Source organism: Bactrocera neohumeralis, chromosome 2 (assembly GCF_024586455.1).
Source record: "Bactrocera neohumeralis isolate Rockhampton chromosome 2, APGP_CSIRO_Bneo_wtdbg2-racon-allhic-juicebox.fasta_v2, whole genome shotgun sequence".
Taxonomy (NCBI): Eukaryota; Metazoa; Arthropoda; class Insecta; order Diptera; family Tephritidae; genus Bactrocera; species Bactrocera neohumeralis.
The window spans coordinates 71,757,169-71,775,468 of record NC_065919.1 but is presented as its reverse complement, the minus strand read 5'-3'; the positions used below and the strand labels follow the sequence as shown (position 1 = coordinate 71,775,468).

Sequence of the window (18,300 nt, the reverse complement as noted above, 5' to 3'; positions counted from 1 at the left end):
GGTTACCAACCGGTCTGCGGTCCGGAGCTCACGAACCTCCCTTGTCAACGAAATTTAATTTAATTTAAAATTTGTATGCTTTAACGTATCTAAATCTATGCAGTATAGCGATAACTGATTGACAAGGCAATGAAAATTTAATAAATTAAGTCAATTAAATTTAGTGCGAACAGAAAACGTGTGTGACAATTTAGCACCTTTACTTCAACCAGTTGCGCGAATTGAGAATTTACAACCATTTATTGGCTTCAAGCCAAAAAATTTAACAGATTAATATATTTTAGGGCTTAAATTAGGATATCTTTCCAAATTTTGGTTTGAATGATGAAAATCCGGATTATTTTCAAGTTGTTGCTCAGCCCAATTCACGAACATATGACAATTCTGGTGATCAAGCAGCTTCAGTTCTAGCGTCAATTTGATCTTGTAAGGATGTAGGCCAATATCTTTTCGCAAAATTCGCCACAACGACGTCACAGAGATGCTTAACGCTTGAAAGACTGATTTGCATCTTCCTTAATTGAGGCGTTAGCGGCAGCAATATTCTCGATACTACGTGCACTTGCTTGTCTCACTGGCACAAGAATATTTTGTACTGTGCCTGTGGATACAAATTTTTCCACTAGAAGCACGATTATGACGACCATAAATTGGACCTAGCCGTCTTAAAGTTGAGAAATTTTAATAATTTCGACTCGTTGAATCGTATATCTTTCCATGATAAAATGGCAAACCTTACTGAAGAGAAATGTCAAAAGAGCTGGGATAAATATGGTGTCGTTTGCTGTTCCCATCGGTCTAGTTTTGTAGCCTCCCTATTGAAAACCCCGTTATAATTGCTTGGATACCTATCCTCTGGTTGCCGGTTTGCACTTTAAGATATTTCCCTGGCTTCGATTGTAGCAAGTTGCAAGAGTATAAAATGTTCGAACTTAGCCCCTCCATTACCTTAAGAAATATCAAAATTTTTAAAGGCTTGCTTGCAAATTTAAAGCTTCAGTTGTTTAAGAATATTCGTATGCCTTGTTGTTTTTGCTATTTATGCACGAACGCTAATAATTTTTTTTAATTATCTATAATAAAAAAATACCGAAACGAATTTTAATTATGTGAGTCACGTTCCATCATCTCAAAAAATACTAAAAAACACAAAACAAAAAAAAAGTTCAAATAAACATTCGTGTATCCGCCAAAGATATAAACAAGACATTGGCAATTGGTATTGAGTATCACTTTTGGCACTGTGAGTCGATTTTAGCCAAAATAATTGAATTTATTTATCTAAGCTAATACGTTTTTTATATTAAGAGAAGTGCGCAACAAAGAGCGTTTAACGGCAATTAAATAGCCGAACAAATTGTTTCCATTTTGCACTTAACCACAACTTTTTTAAATCTTTGAAACATCATAAACATGTCTACACACATACACAAGTGCTTAAATAGTTGAGTGTATTTGCAAGTTTTTGAAACGTTTTGAGCGCTAATAAGCTAATAAAATTTTAGTGTTTGCTCATACTCTGCCATATGTTAGCAAAAATTCGTTTCGTCTTACTTACATACATACATATATACATATTTGTTTATATGCGCGAAACACAGTTGAGTCCATAAAAATGGCATACGGAAAAATATATTGCTTAATGTGGTTCATTCAAGTCGTGTCGATGACTTTTTAATATTCACACCCGGTCAATGTAATGTTTAGTCTACCCCTCATCCCCCACCTGGAACCATATATCAAGTATGGATACTGCTGTGCGTTTGAAAATATGTATGTATATGTGTTGTATATTTTGTATGTGACTAAAGCGATTTTCGCATGACTTTTCTTTTTTGCATAAGGACGGGTCGGTGATTTGTCTGATTAATTGCCGGCAGAAAAGTTCGCATCGCTTTAAAAATGAACAATCTATATTTATTGATGAAATTCGTTTTTGTTGCTCAACATAGTTGCTTTAAAGGGAAGGTGATTATGAGGATCTTCCAACTCATAGAAAGAATTTTTGTTTTCTTAAAGTCTGACGACAGAAAAAAAGTCGTTAGGGACCAAGTCCGCCGAAAACGGTAGATTTCGCGTCTATATATACTGTACACGAACTAGTCCTTAACAAGTTTTTTGTACACATCTTTGTTTCCCCAAGAAGCTGCTCATTTGTCGGAACTGCCGTTGTCGGATTACTATAGCTGTCAAATAAACTGAACGATCAAAATTAAATTCTTGTACAGAAACTTTTTTATTTGACACGAATTTTAGTATGAATTATTGTTCCAGACAGTGTTACAATATCCGAAAAAGTATACATCCGATTACTATATAATATAGCTGCTTTACGAATTGATGTCTTGCTACTACCGACCTTCACTCACCACCTGAGTCTAACAAACCACTAGCAAAACTTCCGTAAAGTGCACAGCACCACCAAAGCACTTAGCGTCAAAAATGCTCAGATATTTCATGGCCTCAACCAAAAAAACCTGCGAGAGGAAGATACTCGTAGCGTTGGACTTATCACACAACGCTACTTGAGGACATGGGAATCTACGCTCCCTCCAGGGTTGAAGAAGTGTACTATAAACTACCTGAGTAGTCGGCAATCATCCGTACTGTTTCGAGGTAAAAATTCTAAATTGTGAAGAATTAAACAAGGGGTTCCGCAGGGTGGTGTCCCCTCCCCGTTTCTGTTTAATTTCTACATTTCGAAACTCCCTCAACCACCAGATGGAATTTCTATCATCTTGTATTCTCAGGCAATGCAATTGATGGTATGTGCTCCAAAGTAAACGGCTATCCGTTTCAAACGTTCTTGCTTCTTCTCTGCAAGGAGCCTAATACTCTCCCCCACTAAATCTGCAGCGACCATATTCACGACCTGGACGAAGTTGAGTTTGGACTTTAACACTAAAGTTGATGATGACTGTTAATAATTGGACAGCCTGTGCTCCTTTACGACCGCGATAATTGAAGAAGTACAGGTCCGTAACAAAATCCAAAGTTGCGAACGTTGTTGGCAAGATACAGGGCAATCGGTCGGCCGGTCCTTCACTACATCGCACCAATATCGTGCCTAGATGCCGTAAACGCGGACGAGGAAACTTCACACATGCCAGAACACTGCATTCCGGACTATAACGGGATGTTCTTTGATGTCTCCTATCGAATATTTGCACAGTCAGGCCGGTATGCTTCCAGTTAAGGAGCATAATGAACTTCTCTCCAAGCAGATTCTGGATTTTCGTAGTAACCATCCCTGCAGTCGCCTGCTTGAAGCGGAACCGCCTCCTAGGAACATCAAAAGGTCCTTCGTTAACTAAGTCGACGACATAAGCCGATACGCCGACCAGACTTCGGACACAACTAACTGCAGACATGCACTGACCGCCATTCACAGTGGAAATATAAACACAATCACCGATTCCCCCTCAGCGAATGGCGTACTTGGAGTCAAACTACGACCAATAGCGGACGACGACTCGACTGCCGTGATAATGGAGAGTAACTCTTGCGCAGCTTCGTTTTGGATACAGTAGCAGGTTGAACTCCTACCTATCCGGAACCGATCCCGACATATCAAATATATGTCCAGCATTCAACGCGTCTGCGCATGACTCTAACCACCCCTGTGCATGCTGAGCTAAACCTACTCATATGATAAACCTCTCCCTATGCTCTATGACCTCGATGACATCTTATCGCAACCTTACCACCCTAAAGGGGACTAGATAACCGTTACAACAACAACATTTTTCTTGTGATTATTATTTCATTTTTCGAAATAACGCATGAATTAATTAATTAGTTTAATTTTAATTCTTATATTCATTATTCATTCATTCAACATTATTTACATAACATATATTTCAAATTATATTTCAAATAAAAATTTAATAAATTTTCGTTAATTTTAATATAAATTTGCTTCCATTATTTCAGACGCCGGGAGATCCCTCCAAGCTAAACCGGAAGGAGTCCTACAAGGCGCAACGCAAGAACTATCGTCGGGAAAAGAAACGTGTTGCTTCCGAATTGCTGAATTCGCTGCAGGATCCCACTGTGGTGGTGCTAGCTGATTGGCTTAAGGTAATTAGTGCGCTTGTGTGCGTATGTATATTAATTGTTGCACACCTTGACTGTAACTTGTGCTATTCTACCTAAATCGATATTCACCAGGTGTGCTGTTATGACAAATTATATTCATTTTACTTCTATTGTGGTTGTTGTTGTTGTATACAAGTGTCAACACTATGTTATTTGTGCAGATAAAATAACTAATATCCATAAGTGTAAGCAAATGGGCGGAAGCGCTACATACAGGTATACATACATACGCATGTATGTATTGTATGTGCATATATATACATATATATACATGTATGTATGTGAGAGCAAGTAACATTTCACACAAAAAATAACTAATTCTTACATGTGTTAAATATATTTAATATATTCGCTCTTAGCCACATAGATACATACATATGTACATATGTAAGTAAATACATATCGCTAACAAGGCCAATAACAATCAATGTTACAAATAAAATTATCGCTGATTATTTACTTTGGAATTGGTTGCAACATTTTTTTTATCACGAATCGGTGTCAGTTAGATTTTTAAAAGTACTGATAACAACGGTAAACCACCATGGCAATGGCGTCACTTAATTAAGTTAGCGCCAAAAGTATAAATATATAATTGCCTGCGGCTTGACAGCAAGAATTAGATATACTATATACACACATACATATCTACATATGTGTAAGTGTATTTTTTTGTGGCTACACATAGCATGTTGTAAATCTCATAATCCCATTTAAGTGATTTTTGTGTGACTGATAGTCGTGACGCCATTTCGTTCACATACATACATATACATAGTACGTATCCTTATATGTATTACATCATCAATTTACTCAATAAATACATATATGTATATATAAGTATATCTATGACATATTTTTTGTAATATGCGCATGTGTGGAAATATCTTGCAGTAAAATGAACTAGTTGGAAACTACCTTTCAAGTAATGGGTGATTCATTTTGAGTGTTTCTACTTTTTTTTTTAAAGAAAAAACACAGAAATTTCAAATTTAATGCGGATAGTTTATCTTTCAAAAGAACATTCTTTGACACATATTTTCTGAAGATTATCTTTTTCAAATGTTGGCCGTGGCTATGTCTCAGATGGTCCAACCGTTGAGTCCAATTTTCGAAGACTCGTTCGAACATTCCGACTGGTAACTGGCGAATGACAGTATGATCTTTTGCTCCAAGGCCTGAATCTAAGCGGGATTATCCTTTGACTTTTCAAATCCCCAATGGAAAAGGTCTAACGGTATGATATCACACGATATTGGTGGCCAATCGACCGGCCCAAAACGTGAATTTATCTACTCACCGAAGTGTTCTCTCAATAAATCCATTGATTGATGCGTTATGTGGGAAGTACACACTGTCTTGTTGAAACCAAATTTCGGCGAGATCACGATCACAGTCGCCCTTGATAATTAATCGGCATAATTTTTGAAGAAATATGGACCGATGGCTCCACTGGTCCATAAACCACACCAAACCGTTTGTTTTTTTTTGGGTGAAATGGCGCATCAGCGCTGAATAAAATTTGGCTCAAAAACCTCGGATCTTCTTGCAACTTTTCAAGAGCCCATAGTGTGAAGCGATGGAAGGTTGAGCAGCTTCAGTTCTTGCACAGTCTGTATTTTTTATTCGGTCGAATATTGTCTAATAATGAATGGTGGGTCTCAAGATGGGTGATGGTGTTGCGAATGGTATACTCAGTAGGCCGATTATGTTGACCATAAGTTCAGCAAAGCGCGCGAAACACATTATTTACAGAACGTGAATTTTCTAAAGTTGAACGATTTGTAAACGTTGTTCAGGCGTAAGTCTTTCCATGATGAAATGCAAAACAATACGGAACAAAAATAATCATGACAGCTTGACACGATTCACGCGTGATCTGTCAAAAGAAGGCTATTAAAAAAAGTACCTCTACTTGGATCACCCGTTAGTATGTAGTTCTAGCTAAATTCGCACCATTCCTCTAAATTACTTAAAAAAAGTAACGTTACTACAACAAAAATTTTGATATGTGATAAAATGAAGTCTGGAAGTCTTCTTATGTGAACATATACATAATATGCATATAAAATATTAATTAGTTAATTGTTTCACTAGCTACTAATAATGAAGATTATATTATTGTCAATGATGTAGAATAGACGTAATACACAATATAGTATAACCCATATATTAACCGGTACACTTACGAAAACTCACTTTATTATTCTACATATTATTATTTGCACTTTGAACAAAAAAATTTGCTAGAATGCAGTAAATTTCTGAAATTTGCACCTACAAACAGCAACAACAACAAATGATAACTGGAACAAACTTACATATGTGCAAAGTACAATGTCTAGTAAAGCTTCACCTAACAGCCGCCATAAAATAATTCTCACTTGTTTTAATAATTGACACTTTGAAATGACAGCAAAATAACTTGAATTTAATTTAATTAAAATATTAATTGGCACAAATTTCTTTACTAATTAATAGGTACGTGGCACACTGAAGTCATGGACAAAGCTGTGGTGTGTTTTAAAGCCCGGCATGATGCTGCTCTACAAGAGTCCCAAGCTGAAGAGCAGCCATTGGGTGGGCACAATTATGCTGACCTCATGCCAGGTCATCGAGCGGCCGAGCAAGAAAGACGGCTTCTGCTTTAAGCTTTTCCACCCACTGGAGCAGTCGATATGGGCGCCGCGTGGACCAGACAAGGAGACAATAGGTCTGATTAGTCATTTCACTTATATGATAATATAGGTTCTACAAATTTTATTTATTTGTTATTATCATGTAATATTGGAAATTATTATTAACCATTTTTAATATCAAAATAATGTTGAACTAATAATTATTAAGCCCTTATCTGCGCTAAACAGTTATAAATTCCATCTAAATTTTGCAGGCGCAGTCGTTCAACCCTTACCAACCGCTTACCTGATATTTCGCGCACCCAGTCAGGCGGCTGGTAAATGTTGGATGGATGCACTGGAGCTCTCCTTGCGCTGTTCAGCACTGCTTTTGCGTTCTAACAGCAGTTTGGGCGCTGTACAGGGCACCAGTGCCAGCGACAATGCGCAGATATCGCATGAAACCCAGTGGTCGGAGGCGGATTACGAAAAGCATTTCAACGAACATGGTGAGTGTACGACTTAAATGTCAGCTCTTTGTTAGTGAATGTGCAACAAATTTCGACTTTATGCAAGGGGTGGAAGAGTACCATACTCTATCTGACTTAGCATTGCTACAAACACGTATACTATCTAAAAAAAATATATATGTAAAAAAAAAAAAAAAAAAAATATATAAATATTAGTGGAAGTGAAACCAATCGGTATACTTTAAGGTTAAGTGCGACTATAAAGCAATTTTTCATATTTGTAAGATTATGAAGCTACCTGAAAAACTCCTTATAACAATCTTGACTAACTAAAAACAATTCACGAAATTTTTCATTTTGGCTATTTGTTGAGCTTTTTGAGCCATAAGCAATATACGAAGTTGGGCCGCGCGTATTTAATCTTGTTGCACATTCTATTTCACTACTAACCTTTAAATTCGACAAGTTTTCTAAAAAATTTCTCACAAGACCCACCTCCTGAACGCTTCTCACCGTGCGGTAGCATGCAGAAACAATATTCGCAGTATCTTATGGTGCCCGAATTGAGCAAATCGCACGCCAGTTCGGACACAAGTTTGGCATCTCGTGCACAGACACCAATTTTGCAGCAACTGTACATGACAATGACCCATTGGGAGCGTGTTGTTGCCAATTCGGCGGAGAAAAATTTACGCAAACTACGCAAAGCCAAACATTTAGGCAAACGTGATTCATTCGAAGGCATGAGTTCAATGGGTGATCTCAGTGATGTTTCGAGTGTTGACTTTCCATCAATGCTGGAAACACACCAATCGTTAAAATTGAAGGCACGTCGCCAAAATCAGTTTATGAAATCGGCTTCGTTAGGCCCGATGGCACATGAGACATCGTCATCCATTGATTCGGTTGACGAAAATGTGGAGCTGCAGGCAAGATCAGGCGCATCCAGAGCATTGAGCGCACCACCTTTTGTGCTCAACGTTAAGGGTTTGATCACAACAATGTTTTTTTGCTCGTTACATTAGTTCACTAGCATTGTGCGACGACCTGCACTGTTCGTTTGCTAGTTGAGCGCAAATTTCAATCAATAAACTTAGACTTGTGGGTAGAAAGTGTAAAAGTTGCATACACGCAAGCGTTTCATATTGCTGCATTTCAGTTATCATATGTACATGCATAATACATACGCTAAATAATGCTCGACTAATTGTAAATATTTTCCAGCATTGTCATTTTATCAAGTTTAATCCAATGCTAGGTATTTATTGTAAAGAATCCATACTGCACTCGTGCCTTATAGTCGTTTCGAGGGGTTTAGACTCTCAAAATTTCATAATTTTGGGTATTTACTACTATGGGCAAAAAATAGTAAGACTTTTTTCGGAATTTCGTAATTCTTAAATTATTCTTCGAAATCTATGTCTTCCCCCTCAATATCCCCAATTCAAATTTGTCAACGTATTTTACAATTCTCGAAACAGTTTTTAAAGAAAATTTTCGGAATAGTCTTCAATGCGCGTTGCGATTCACGTTTAACATTTCAATTGACACAAAACGGCTTTCCCAGGTAATTTGAGTTTTCTGAATAGCCAGAAATCACACAGAGCTAAACCAGGCGAATACGATGGTTGCGACACAATAAATGGTTGAAATGGTTGAATTGAATCAATGCTGTATGTGACGGTGCATTATCGTGGTACAAATACCAAGAGTTCTCTGCCCATAATTCCAGCCTCTTTTTACGAATAACTTCCTGCAAACGGCACATAAGCCTCAAATAGTATTCCTTGTCGGCAGTTTGGCCGATGGGAAGGAATTCGCCTTGCACCACACCTCGATAATCGAAGTAAACTGTGAACATAACCTTGATTTTTGACCTGCTTTGATGGGGTTTTTTCGGCTACGACTCACTTTTGCCACGATATTCGGCCGAATAATCGTTCGTTACCAAGTCGTAAGCATATATCCAAGGCTCATCGCCAGTAATAACAGGTTTCATGACGCCATGGTAGTCGGAAAACATTGTTTCACAGACGCTAACGCGATGCTGTTTTTGGGAAAAAATTTAGTGATTTTGGAATCAATCGTGCTTTTACTTTTCTTAGGCCCAAATGATCTTTCAAAATGGTTTTCACTGATTCTTCCGATATTCCAACGATGCCAGTAAGATCTGTTGATTGTCGATTTTTAAGCACCGTCCTGGAAGTGGTTCCTCCCAAAACACTTGTTCACGACAAACAATTATCACCGAAAACCTTTTCCAACATTCTGAACGTTTCGGCACCAGAAATTTGATTTTGCCCACAAAATTTAATGTAACTTTTTTGTTGAATGAGTAAAAATTGCCGAATGCCCTTTATGTACTTCAGAAATACAAGTGTATACTAAACACTAATGATTATTTGATGTGACATTTGGTAAAGATGTCACTGACGACCTCGAAAAAAAAAAATGTTTCGGCGAATGGGTTTTCACGCGAAATTTAAACTAAAAAGTCTTACTATTTTTTGTCCACAGAAGTACATACATACATATGTGCTGAGGCATTCAGCAGTTTTTTGGAGAGCATAATAAATCAATAAAAAGTTATTAGACTGAATTTCAGTTGCTTGATTCCAAAATTAAAATTCAGTCACTGTAAATTTCGATTTTTTTTAATTTCACACTAGGTCTGCCGTTTAGAACTCCTGTTGTTTGTTTTTGATGCGATCTCTGACGAAGAGGCATATACATTTCAGCCCATGTAGAGTAATTCAATCAAAATAAACCAAAAAAAAAAAAGAAAACAACTAAATAATCGATTACTCCAATCGATTAAGTATATTACTCTAGTTTATGACGGAATCAAATCCGATAGATTTTAACAGTAAAAAAAGAAAATAATATTGAGTTTTGGTAAAATTAAAAATATATAAACAATCTGTACACATTCATCAAATTTCACCCGAACTGTATAAATAATTTGAAAAGCTCTTTGTAGCTGAAGTTGCTTGTCATTTGCCGAAATCAAATAAAATATAAAATATTTAGCATTTCAGCACAATTGTTGATTTTGAACCAAAGCGAATAATACATCCGTAGCAACTGATATATCGTAGAAAATGTGGCCGCCCATATTGTTCAGTAAACTTAATCATCCTGTTGCATTCCCTAATTAAAACAAAAGTGTACTAATTTTGAAAACTTTTTTCTTTCTAACTTTACAACAGATCTTGATGGCGATAGCCAAAACGAAGGTGGTCCAGCCGCTATGTCAGGGGTCGATACAGAATCAGAATCGGATCAGGAGGCTGTGGTCGAAGACGAAGAGCCCGAAACACCATATGTGCCACTCACCGAAGAGGAGTTCGGCTCTGTAAGTCCGTCACTTAAATATAGACTCATCTTAATGGCTTAAACGAAAAAAAATGCTTTAACATATTGCTCTGTACATAACAGGTGGGTGAGCAGGTGGAGGAGCTCGCAGACGAGAACAAAAGCTTGATTTGGATACTGGTTAAGCAAGTGCGGCCAGGCATGGATTTGAGCAAGGTCGTTTTGCCGACATTCATACTCGAGCCACGTTCATTTTTGGATAAGCTGTCCGATTCATATTATCATGCAGACATCTTGTCGAGGTGAGTGGCGTAACAAGCTAACGTCTTTGTATGATAAATAAAAAATTAAATAACAAATTTTATTTAATAATTTATTTATTAAAAGGGCTGTCACCGAAGATGATCCCTTTACGCGCATGAAGACCGTTGTACAATGGTATCTATCAGGTTTCTACAAAAAACCGAAAGGCTTAAAAAAGCCCTATAATCCAATATTGGGTGAAACGTTCCGTTGCTATTGGGAGCACCCGAACGGTAGCCGTACATTCTACATTGCCGAACAGGTGTCACATCATCCACCAGTGTCGGCGTTTTATGTGACCAATCGCCAGGATGGTTTCTGCATCAGTTGCTCCATCTTGGCTAAATCGAAGTTCTATGGCAACAGCACATCAGCTGTACTGGAAGGCGTTGCCACACTCACGTTGCTACCTCGTGGTGAAACGTATACATTGAATACACCATATGCCCATTGTAAGGGCATACTTGTTGGTACACTGTCCATGGAGTTGGGCGGCAAAGTTAACATTGAGTGCGAGAACACCGGTTACAAGACGGAACTGGAATTCAAGCTGAAACCATTCCTGGGTGGCTCGGACTATACCAATTTAATTTCGGGTAAAATTAAGTTGGGCAAAGAGACCATGGCCACCATAAGTGGTCATTGGGATACCGAAATGACAATCAAAGAAGCTAAAACTGGCGAAGAAACTGTACTCTTTAAAGCGGATGCGGATACGAAGCACAAGCGTCTGGTGCGCTATGTGGTACCGTTGGATGCTCAGCTACCAAACGAATCGGAACGTTTATGGGAGAAAGTATCGCTAGCGATACGTAGCGACGATCAGGTTGGCGCAACCGAGGAGAAGACCGTGCTGGAGGAAGCGCAGCGCAATTCAGCAAAGGAACGAAAAGTATTATCAATTGAATGGATGCCGGTTCATTTCAACTTCGATCCTATAATAACACAGGTGAGTACGCTAAGCATGGCTTGTAACTTATGTAAGTCGACAAAACAGTGTACAAAGTTGAAGCTTCCTTTAGGAGAAGAGATCAAATATTATAATTATATATCATTCATAATGAAGTTAAGCACTTGTTTTAAAACTATAAAGGTAATGCAATAAAACTAAATTAATATTTCCGTGTGTTATGCAACATTCCCAAAGTAGTTGTGTGTTTATAAGCAACTGTATATGTTTTTTGGCCTTCCAAGTACGAAGAATACCTAATAAATTTTTGAATATACATAATTTATAATAATTTTCAAATCCAGTGACTTTATATTGAGATATAATATTGTTGAAATTTAGACAAAAAATTCATTTAAGCTAAGCTATAACTGTTTTAAAAAACTGTTTGTGTTGAATTTGTTTTTTTATTTGGTATTAGTAGTGTAATATATTTTAATTTAATTTAATTTTTTTTAGGAATAAGGGGATAACTGTTTTTGTGTTCTAAATTTTCCCTCAGTTTTTAATATCTTAATAATAATCTTAAAAATTATGTATATTTATCTTCCGTAATTTATTAATTTTATAAATGTTAAGTATCAATAGTAAGTGTATCAAATTTGACTCGGACTGACAAAAACATTTTCGGAAAGAAATTTAGGCGGCGATTCTTCCAGTTAAGGTGAAGCGAGCGGTACCAGCCGCGATCACCTTGCGCAATTGCCGTTCCCTGACAGTCGGGTCTAAGTAACCGGAACGGACCCGAATTTTTTTCCAATCAAGGACTGTCAACTCTGCCCCATTCCTTGAAATTGCTTCAGGAATGTTTTATGCCGCCACAACAACAACCTTGTGCAATTAACGTCCGCTAACGATTAGCAGGAAAGAAAAGTTCTGTGAGGCCGACTCAATTAATTTTGTTAAAGTTAAAAAGTGCGGTTGTAGAGAATAGAATCGGTAGGGTTTCTTGATCGTCTATTTGTTCCGCCGTCTAAATCAAAAATTCTTATAGGTCCTTAACTCAATGCCAGCAAGAAACTGGAGGGTGCGGAGCAAGCTGCTGCTCCAAAGATGACAAATTTACTTACTACTTACCGATTTAATCAGCGTTAGATCGCCGAAATAACAGCTCTTGGCCGGATAAAATCCGTGTCGATTCCGGTAACATAGGACCAGCTGTTGTGGGAATTTTAATGAACATTTTTATTATCGCAATGCAAGCATGCCAACCCTTATATCATTTACCATACACTTTTTATATGCCTCGGTTGTGATAGCCTTCAGTGCTTTTGAAAAATTTTTATTTCTTCGGTTTCGGCTAATTTTTGAAACGCCATTCGTTCGCAATTGTTCAATAGTTTTAACTTCATATTTATAAAACCACGTTTAATGTTGTTGTTTTTGTAGCGGCAAAATTCTGCCGAGTTGACAGTCTTTGACCGGATAAAAAAATCCGGGTCAGTTCTGGCAACGTAGACCCGACTGTTGTGAGAGTCTCATCACCAGTAATGTTGCATTTGGTAATCAATTACGTTGTCAAGCACTTTTTGGCCTCCACGCGACGTCGTATTCTGCAAAAGGTTCAGATCTTTTGTGTATGAGTCTGTGGTGGTCGAAGAACTCGTATGAGCGAAGCTCTCGATGAGTTCACTACCTTCACTGATTACTTTGTCTCCCTACTGTAAAGTAGACTCCCTATAACACATCTGCAAACATTTTTACGATTCCGTAGGTGTGATTAAATTGGAAATACAAAATTTCAAGCAAACTCGTTTAATTTTATTCATGAAAAAAATCGTCAGACAAACAGCTGTCAAATACACACTCATTGACTGCTGGAAACCAAACTTCACACGAACAAGAAGGAACGAACCAAGTTGGAAGAAATTTTTATCGATTGTTATTGTTGTTGTAGCCTTGACCGGAAAAAAATGCGGGTCCGTTCCGGTTACGTAGACCCGAATGTCGTATAAAAGGCATTTTTATCGATTCGTTTTGGCACTTAGTTTAGTCCAGTCCGAGTTAAATTTGATCAGATGTTATTGTAACGTTAGTATGCATATGTATAGTTGTAATATTTGTGAATATCTCGAATACTGTTTAGATCTATTAAATTCATAATTTTTTAACTCTCTACAGTGGATGTATAATTACGCTGACTTGCGTCCGTGGGATCAACGCAACGATTTGAAGCAGTACGAAGCGAATTACAAAGTGCTCACGAAGACACGCCATCGGGCGCCAATGGTGCGTAACCCGAGCATCGTGACTGCCGATCCAATGCAGTTAATTAAATCATCTTCTCTATTGAAGGTAAAACATAAAAGCCTTTCGATTTTGGGTCTGCCACATGATGAAAAAACCGATTCGAGTGGATCAAATCCGGATGTGAACAAGGAGCCACAACAGAAATCAAACAAATCAATACGAAAGTAAGTGGAAATTTGTTTTTTTTTTACTTTATTCTTGAGAACCTGTTTTAATAATAAATATTTTTAAATAATAAATAATTTTGTTTTTTAAATAAATATTTTTTATTTCAGATTGGTATCAGCCATTGAAAAGATGAATCATACACTGGAGGAGCAAACGAAGCAATTGCGTGTGATCCAAACAAATTTGGAGCGAATCCACTATAATCCCAGACTAATGGCGCCGTCTACATCTACCGGCCGTTACGCCGACATTGTGCCGCGCACCGTGCCACAAACGGTGGTCATAAAATCAATGGTTTATGCATTCGTTGGCTTAGCAGCCTGCTTTGTAATGAAATGGATGTTTAAGTAAATCGAGCATCAACTCAGTTGAAGCGGTGAACGAATCGATAAGTTGAATTAGTTAGGTAAAACGCTTATTGTTCAAATATTCATTGATGTTGTTGTTGTCAGCGCAACGAGATCGTGTGCAATATGTTTCACACAAGTAAATATACATTCATACTTACATCAAGCGATGTAACCGTAAATAATGCTTAAGTTACGGTTTTACGGTACACATTTTTACGCTAACTTTAAATTCGTCTTTAAAATAATATGTTACTATAGTATTACCTCAATTTGAATTATGTTAAGCTATTTTAAACAACTTCCTTTGTACTTTTCGCGTTTAGGTCGTAAACTTTTCGAGACACACTTCACTGCATGCATATTGCTTTGTATGCAGGGCGGTTTGAAATTATGTAACTATATACATATACATATATGTTTATATACATATGTAAGTCTATTGTGTATTTGCGTGAAAAGTGTAAAGAGCTGTGTATGTTGATAAGTGAGATAATAGTTTTATTTGAGCTTTTGTGTGAATAATGTTACCTAGGCATTACCACTGAAGAATTTAAGAGATTAAGGGTCACATTTGTGAGTGTCGGAAAAATGGCAATTACAAAAAAATGCTTAAATTGTTTTATACAAAATATTTATTTAAGGTTAGATTTGAAGAATATACAAGAAAGTTTTTGAAAAAAAAAATATTTTTTGAGTTACACGCGTTATTCGACGGGGCTAGAAAAAGCTGCTGCTGTGATTCCGACTTGACGAGATGAAACATAAAAAAATATTACTGCACTTGAAGATATTGTCTGTACAATGATCTGCGGTCGAAAAAAAAAAAAATTCCACGAAGTGTATTGTTTTTAAAGTAGAATTTTACCCAAATTTTTGGTATTTTCGGCCTGACAGAATATTGTTTTTGATAAAAAAAAAAAATTGATGGGTCATTGTATGTAGAACTATAGGCAGAATATGCAAACAAATTTGATTGAAATCAGAGATTGGCTCATTTGTCTTCGCGTAATCACTCAAGCATATTTGAAATTTTTTTTTCTTCTTTACTGGCGTAGACACTGCTTACGCGATTATAGCCGAGTTAACAACAGCGCGCCAGCCGTTTCTTCTTTCTTTTTGAAAATTTTAATTTTGAGAAAAACGCGTTTAATGTTAAACTGATATGTTAAGCTGTGCTAATTGAGCTGAGCAGCTATGTACATTTTAGAAGGCTGTAACTCAAAAACTACTATATTAAAAGTCAAAATTTGATATCTCATTAAAATTTTAGTATAATATTATTTCACACAAAATGTGCCCCTTAAAAAAATTTTCATTAAAAACTTGAACTTCGACAGTTTTCACTTCTTTACTAGTTGAAAAATTTAATTAGGCTATAGTGCAGGAGTCTGACCTAGAAATCTTCAGAATTGTAAGTGCCAAAATCTTACCCATCGTTTATGTAAGACTTTGACACTAAAAATTCTGGAGGTTTTTACGTGACTCCAAAATCGAACTGTATGTGGTTCACACAACTATTCACACGTAATCTTTTCCTATTTGTTGATAAGTTTTTAAAAGCTGTTTTGAGGTTAGTTGCTTTGAAAGCAAAAGGAATCGGTAGAATTTTTAACTATAATTTAGTTGTGTATTACAACCATTCATTGTAAACTCACTGTAAACATACCTAAGAAATTTGATTTCATTATATACGAAGGCTTTTCAAAAGTTATTTACATATAAATTCTTAAATTCCTTTATAAATACTACAAGTATATATTTTTCAATCATTATAAAACATATATTAAGATTAAAAGAAGAAGAAGCAGATGTTGTTAGATGTGTGTTGGGATTTGTGGAAAAGCTGTTGTTCGTGCTAGCGAGATATTATGATGTATTTTAACTCATATGTATTTTTATTATGTATCGTGATCGTGTCGTGATTTGTATCAACGAAGTAAGACATTTAAAATTTAAACAATTAATACATATTTATAACATGTTCTGATTATCGCACCAAGCATCGACGGTTACATTTAGAAAATAACTGTCTGTCTCTCTCTCTCTCTCTAACTCTCTCGGTCACACAACACGCACTTGAACTGCATATAAATTAAAGTAATTTTGAAATTTTCCAAACAAATAAAAGCACCATGACAGGAATCACAACACAAATTCGCTTATTAGCCACGATTAGACTATAGAAATTATTGCTATGTACGCTAAATAAAATTTATTCTGTTAAGAACATAACAAAAGGAGTAAGATGAAGATGATTACCTACATAAGTACACAAATGCTGTTAACATTTCAAGTCCAATAAACGAAACTCTATACTTTACCGCTTTTGCGTTTTTCAATTGTGTTATATTCCAGGTATGGATTATTTTTAATGCTCTGGTGAATATATTTATAAATAAAATATTCTACACCTATGCTTCATCATATCTATTCCAGAAATTGGATTGGCGGCTTTAGCTTTATATTTCTTGTTCTACATATTTTTAATGATCAAACCTTTACTTATTGAAGTCATATTCTTTTGTTTTTAATTTTTGATATCATTACTCATGAGGTTAAATCCACGTCTGAATAAAAAAGGGCTTTTTTCCTTATATGCATATTTAAAGCAAGAAAAAACGTTAGCATCGGTTGCACTAAAACTATAATACCCTTCACAAATACAAAAGACATAGACAGACTATTGTGCAGTCAATTAGCCGGTGTTCTGGTGTTTCAGACTCCAAGTCGCAGAATCGGCAATTGCGGAGCAGCTAAATTCTGGTGTGAGGACTAACCGCAATGAAAGGTTCCGGTTGTTGTTGTTGTAACGGCAGAAATTCTGCCGAGTTGACAGTCCTTGGCCGGATAAAAATCCGGGTCCGTTCCGGTTTCGTAGACCCGACTGTCGTGGGAACGGCAAGAAAGGTTCCGGTCCTACCATTTGGTAGACGCTGCGGAGCGGCCAGAAAAACTGAGGTATATATATATACGAGCGGACGAACAGGCAGACGGATGTGGCGAAATCGACTTAGCTCGTCGCATACATATACTTTATAGGGCCATTGGCGCATCCTTCTGTAAGGTGAACAGAATCATAAACATTTTAAGTTGATTCGGCAAATAGTTTCGGAGATAATAGTGTAGGTGTAAGAATTTTTTGACTTAGTCTAATCGGTCCCCAAAACTTTAACTGCGTTTTAGATGTATGAAACTTCTCTGAAAGGGCTGAACCCATCGACTTCAAATTTTCACACAATCTTCTTAGGTCCGGTAGTGATCGAAGAATAAGATTTCTCACTCTGAGGTGTAAATATTTTCACAAATAACGATTTTTTTTGGAAAGCCGTTATTTTGTAAAAAAATAACAAAATTTCGACTAGTTCATCGATCATTACTGCTATTCCACTATTGCAATAATAATAGTTTTCGGATTAAACTTAATTTTAAAACTTTACGCGTTTTTTCTGACAAAAGGATATAACCCCTTAATGCAAAACGAATCATAATTTTTCAGGATTTACGGCATGCTGCCGGGTTGACAGTCGTTGGCCGGATAAAACTTCGGATCCGTTCCGGTTACTTAGGTCCGACTGTCGTGGGAAAGAAAAGACATAAGCTGCCCAGCCGTGGTTAAGGTCTATTTTTATATTGATAAATGAGACCATGACAATTTATTAAAACTAAGGGAAATTCCTTTTTATCAAAACATTTATTTTTAATTTTCGCACAATACAAATGTTTGAATTCAGAAAAGTTTTCTCGGTTTGAAATTTGCACTGGTCATTTCCACCACGTCT

General features: G+C 36.6%; 1 protein-coding gene across 5 annotated transcripts in view; it reads left to right on the top strand.

Annotated features, from left to right (window-relative positions):
- LOC126751423 (oxysterol-binding protein-related protein 8) overlaps positions 1 to 16,841 on the top strand; it is a 47,537-nt gene extending 30,696 nt beyond the window's left edge. For 2 of the 5 annotated variants that reach the window (XM_050461674.1, XM_050461692.1), the window contains 9 exons: positions 3,934 to 4,080; positions 6,580 to 6,811; positions 6,992 to 7,225; positions 7,676 to 8,173; positions 10,396 to 10,541; positions 10,625 to 10,803; positions 10,889 to 11,753; positions 13,875 to 14,167; positions 14,279 to 16,841. In XM_050461674.1, coding sequence (XP_050317631.1) covers positions 3,934 to 4,080; positions 6,580 to 6,811; positions 6,992 to 7,225; positions 7,676 to 8,173; positions 10,396 to 10,541; positions 10,625 to 10,803; positions 10,889 to 11,753; positions 13,875 to 14,167; positions 14,279 to 14,522 — 2,838 coding nt within the window. In that variant the 3' untranslated portion in view covers positions 14,523 to 16,841. The remainder of the gene's footprint in view (positions 1 to 3,933; positions 4,081 to 6,579; positions 6,812 to 6,991; positions 7,226 to 7,675; positions 8,174 to 10,395; positions 10,542 to 10,624; positions 10,804 to 10,888; positions 11,754 to 13,874; positions 14,168 to 14,278) is intronic. The other 3 variants (XM_050461700.1, XM_050461709.1, XM_050461684.1) reach the window with 2 other exon arrangements.
- The last annotated feature ends 1,459 nt before the right edge of the window (positions 16,842 to 18,300 follow it).